At 35.8% G+C, this 5135-nt stretch overlaps 1 protein-coding gene across 1 annotated transcript; it reads right to left on the bottom strand.

Moving 5' to 3' along the window:
• Positions 1-640: 640 nt before the first annotated feature.
• On the bottom strand, positions 641-2838 carry FOXI1 (forkhead box I1). Its single transcript, XM_068272917.1, has 2 exons — positions 2216-2838; positions 641-1528 (listed from the first exon to the last, which is right to left on the bottom strand). Exons 1-2 carry the CDS (start codon positions 2787-2789, stop codon positions 990-992), a joined length of 1113 nt encoding a protein of 370 aa, XP_068129018.1. The 5' UTR covers positions 2790-2838; the 3' UTR covers positions 641-989.
• Between the last annotated feature and the right edge of the window lie 2297 nt (positions 2839-5135).

The raw sequence follows: 5135 nt of genomic DNA, 5'->3' as shown, positions 1-5135 counted from the left end.
GCATTTTGAAGGATGTGGTTGTGTGCAATAGCACAACTTCACTCTGGTAAGTCCTGTTCCTATACTCATGTTGTGTTGATTTCATTCACCCTTTGATTATTAGGGCTTTATAAAATAATATCTACAGAAATAGCATGTATAGGTCCTTTCTTCCTTGAATTGAATACAATAGCTCCCCATACAATCTGCATGACAGGAGCAGATGCCCCCTTTTCACCTTCAGGTCAAGAAGTTGAATGTATATATGCTGTAGGACACTCAATATTGCATATATATTCAATACTGAGTGTCCTGCAGCATATATACATGCAATTTGTTGACCTGAAGGATGAAAACTCATATTTTGCCTTTAAAATCTCAGACTGTTATTCTTTGAAACACAGTGTCAGTGTTGTACACACAGAGGAAGTATAGAGCAGACTTACTAGATCCAACCCAGTCTAGTCCATGTAGTATCAGACAAGAGCCAGTATGTTATGATGTAAATAGTGTTTTACGTACCTGTGTCTTAGAAGTAAATCAGTTAAATTAATTTTCAGAAATTGCAGGTGCATTGTAAGGTCTTGCTATTCAATTAAACCACACACATTTCAGACAATGATTTGTATCCAAATTTTTATTATAAAAGAAAAATCCCACTTCTTCCCCTCAGTGAAGTCAACTAAGCTATATAAAATATTACATAGTATAAAAATTGAGAGAAATGTATGAAAAGGTTACTAATGTATGACATCAGTGTATTTCCCCATAGTAAACATTAATGAATACAGGGCTGTAAAAAGGAAGCTTTGTTGTAAATGTTGATACAGTTAAAGATTTAACATCCCGTGACATTATATTTTTAAAAGCAAACAGTCTACTTAAAATGTGAACTAATAAAGGAAAGCTTTTAAACAATCTATGGTCCAGTCTCATACAGTCTTATCTTGTACAGTGTATTTTTCTTGCCTAATGAATGTATTTTCATTACAGTGCTATTCTAAAATACTTTACACCTCTGTACCTTCTCTGTTGTAAAGGGCATTGTTTGTATTGATGCTGTTGTAGAAGTGGGGGTTGAACTGATTCAGTAAAGAACTGCTGTAACCAAAAGGATTTGATGACACAGTAGAGGACCACTCTGACCCTCCATGGCTTGATATGTTTGAAAGTGGTGTGTATGAGTTGAAACCTGTTAGGCTTTGTCCCACTTTGTCAGATGGTTCATTAAGTCCAAGAGGTACTGATCTACTTACAGAATTTGGATTATTAACAAAAGCAGTCATGCTAGAGAGAAAATTGTTAAGGCAAGGTGTTATGCTGGGTGGAGACAATCTCTTTTCTGTTGAGTCATCAGTTCCTGGTGAGGAGCTCTCCAACATGTCCTGATGTTCTCCATTTTTTTGGCTGTCAGTCAGGGAACTTCCTTCTGGTTTATCAGAGGTTAGCTGTCCATTAGTGTCAGACTTCCTCTTTCTCTTTCTGCGGAAGTTTCCATTATCAAACATTTTTTCACAGTTTGGATCCAGGGTCCAGTAATTTCCCTTTCCTTTTAAGACAAAACACAGTGCTTAGAATTTATATATCGTTCAGATACAGGGTCATAAAATACATTTGTGCTTCTATATTTCTAGGCAATCTATTTAGGCAATATCCATCATACATTATTTTACTGGCATTCACAATTTTGTAGATGGATATAAGTAAGGAATGTATTTTCACATAAATATCATTAGTATTACCCTAGCCGATGCAAAGGAAAGCAAAACTATCTGAAAGCATTCAATAGTTTGGGACCAATTTTTAAATATACAATGCATCAATCAACAAGCAAGCACTATTTACAATGCCTCCTATTTCTGTTAAAAATATTTTTAGAATGTTTAACAATAGTGAAATATTTAAGAGTTATGAACATTATTTTAGCACTCACTCTCTAATGATGAATTAGGACTACTTTCTGCATGGCACTTCGTAAACTTTTCTCAAAAGTGTTCACACTTTTTCTTTCTCTTACTATATATTTCAGTGAAATGCATATAAAATAAGTTGGTCTACTTTACCCTATGCTAAAATTAACCAGAGGCATTTTTTTTTAAATAAGTGATGCGCTCAAATTACCATTTCATAGTTAAGATGACAATAATCTAAGGTGAGAAAAATCACGAGAAATATTTAAAGAATCATAGTAAAATACATTTCTAAGAGTTTCTATAGTTTATAAACAGACATTTACCTGGATCATCTTCATCCCTTGGGACTTTTTTGAAACAATCATTCAAAGATAAATTATGCCGGATAGAATTTTGCCAGCCAGCTTTACTTTTGTTATAGAAAGGAAAGTTGTCAGCAACATACTGGTAGATTTGGCTGAGTGTCAGTCTTTTATCTGGTGCTCCATGTATTGCCATAGCAATCAGGGCTGAATAGGAGTAAGGTGGTCTCACCAATTTCATGAGTTCTTCCTGGGAAGGAATTGGAAGCCAACCTAGTTCAGATCCTCCTAAACCATGCATGTTAGGCAATAGCTGTCGCTGCATTCCATATGACTGAGGCATGAAGTGGCCAGTGTTGGATCCTGGCAGATAGGGAGGTGGTGTAATGGATGTCCCATTCAGCCATAAATAAGGATTAGGAGTAGTGCTGTAATCTCCTGCTTCAAAGTTTGAAGGTCGTTGAGGACTAGGCATAGATTGAGGATGGAAGATGCTGTCACAGTAGATATTCATTTCTGGAGGTTCTTGCCCAATATTAGGAAACTGTGGCCCGCAGCGTGGTGGAGAATGTGTCTGTGGATCAAATGCACTCATAATGTCAAGTTAGAAGAATAGAGAGCTAGATGCACCTGTGCCTGCAAATGTCCTGAAACAGGTGTATTACCAATGCCCTTCCTCTGCTCTTTTTATACACCTGTCAGTAGCTAGGTTTTTGAATATGCCCCGCCTAGTTCTCACTGACTGGCTGGAGATGAAATGATATCCCTTTTTGGAATGCTGGCAGTCTATAAGCCTATTTAAAATTTATGAGAGTTTATCTTTCAAATGAATTGAATATTTTTTCTCTAAAAAATACAATTTCATAGTGAATTGAAGTTAGGCAAATGTCCACAGAGATCAGGTTCAGTGTTATCAAACCAAAATAAAAACATTCAAATATGCAGTTAAAGCTTTTCAACTTTGCGTTGTAAAACTTTATAGGTGCATACAAAAAAGAAAGCTGTATTGCAAAATATGTGGGACATAGTGTTATTTTAACAGAAACTGTGGATTTGAACACATACAAAAACTAAGAATGTCCCTGTACAGAGAACCCACATGTATGTCAAATGTGTGCACTGATTTCCATCTGTGCCACAACATGAACTCATGAAATGTGAAACATTTACCACTTTTTACAGAGCATTGCCTTCTGTTTATAGGCTGGAGTTTGTACTGTTTGATTACCGTATAAAAAGATAAGCATCACAAATCATCTTTACCCTTCATAATGTTTAGTTTCCTCCATACTGTGCTCCTGCAAAGAATAACAATGATTTCTATGCACCTCTGCAAATGTTCAGCTGTGTATATTTCATCCTGTAATCCATTTCTGCCAAAGCAGGGTGTTTAGAAATATGTTTTGTACTCAGAACTGTTACCTTATGTAAAGTCAAGTGCTCAGAGCTGCTAAAAGAAGCATTCTTAAAAGAAAGGAAAGTACAAACAAATGTTAAAACACACTCTCAAGGCAAAGCAGTTGCATTTCAGGGCTTTCAGTCCATTCATCATTTAGCATAAGAATAGTAGTTTTACTTGCTTTTCATAAGTTAGTTGCTGAACTGTAATAGTAAATTATTTCTTTTAGCATCAAATGCTGACCTGTAGTGCTTTTGCAAGCTGTTTAAGAAACAGATGAGCAATGAAGATAATTTCTAAAAGCCACACAGAAAATTCTATTCTTGTTAATAATCTACTTCACAAACTGAGGCGAAAAAGGAAACAAAAGAATCTACACACTAAGTAAACTATAATATGCAAGTATATTAAACACTATAATATGAACTAAATCATCATACTGCTATATTTATTTCTTTTGGAAAGGAATCTGATTAGGTTTATGACATATATTAATGTTTCTTGTAATGTTAGAAGTCTCTGCTAAGAAAAAAATAAAAATAAGCATGGAGGATGTGTATATGCCATTTCCCTTGTTCTGACCAAAGCAGAAGGCCAAGGAGTGAAAGGTACAAATTTACATTTAAATAAGACCCTAATTAAGCTCTGAACACAAATAAACCCAGGAAAAAAATACTGCAACTGAGACAGTGTAGAACATTTATAGCCCATGTAAAAGTATTCTATCACAAAAAAATCTTATGCATTTAAGACTGCATGCCTGTGTTGTTGGTTTGACTGTTGTTGTTTTTATTAGATAAGCATAATTATGTTTATGTGATGCACTTCCACTGTATGCTTACCCAGTTTGCTGCTCTGTGTTAATGATGCTACTTGTGCTGTTTGTACCAGGAATGCTATTTGAAGTTAATGATAAGTAGATGTCTGTGTTTGTTTGGAGGGCGGAGATGGCTTTCAAGACTAAACAAACCATGTTCTTAGCATCTTAGCACCTGCTGTTGAAGGTCTGGCTATGGGAGATCGCAGACAGAAGAGAGAATATATTTGATTGGAAATCCCTCAAACAAGCTCAGTGATAAATCTAGACATACACAATGGACATTTGGAGATATGTTTAGCTTTTTTGGGACATAAAAGGATGATTTGCATATTTCAGCAGTGATGCACTGTACAACACCTCAGGAGCACACTTCAACCTGATAAATTGCAAATACCTTCTGTTTTAAGAAGGCACATTTCTTTTTTTGCATATCATTTTAGAAAGAGGGCTTTTGTGGTCCTTTTTAGCCCCTTACACACTCCTAGCAGATTTGGTTCACCATGAGCTTGCTGGGCAATCTGTTACTCTGGGTATTTCAAGTCCTATCCCATAGAGCCAAATGAATTCATGTCATGCACTGATGAAGAACAATCAGTTTGAAACAGTCTGTATGCATGTTGGATTATTGTGGCTCTGTACAATTAACAAGCTGACGCATCATTGCATTCCAGCAGTTCAGGTGGTGTGTTTAGCTTTCAGGGACATGAAAGGATGACTTGCAT

Source organism: Hyperolius riggenbachi, chromosome 3, assembly GCF_040937935.1.
Source record: "Hyperolius riggenbachi isolate aHypRig1 chromosome 3, aHypRig1.pri, whole genome shotgun sequence".
NCBI lineage: Eukaryota > Metazoa > Chordata > Amphibia > Anura > Hyperoliidae > Hyperolius > Hyperolius riggenbachi.
The sequence above is the reverse complement of the archived record's forward strand: the minus strand, read 5'-3'. Positions and strand labels throughout refer to the sequence as shown.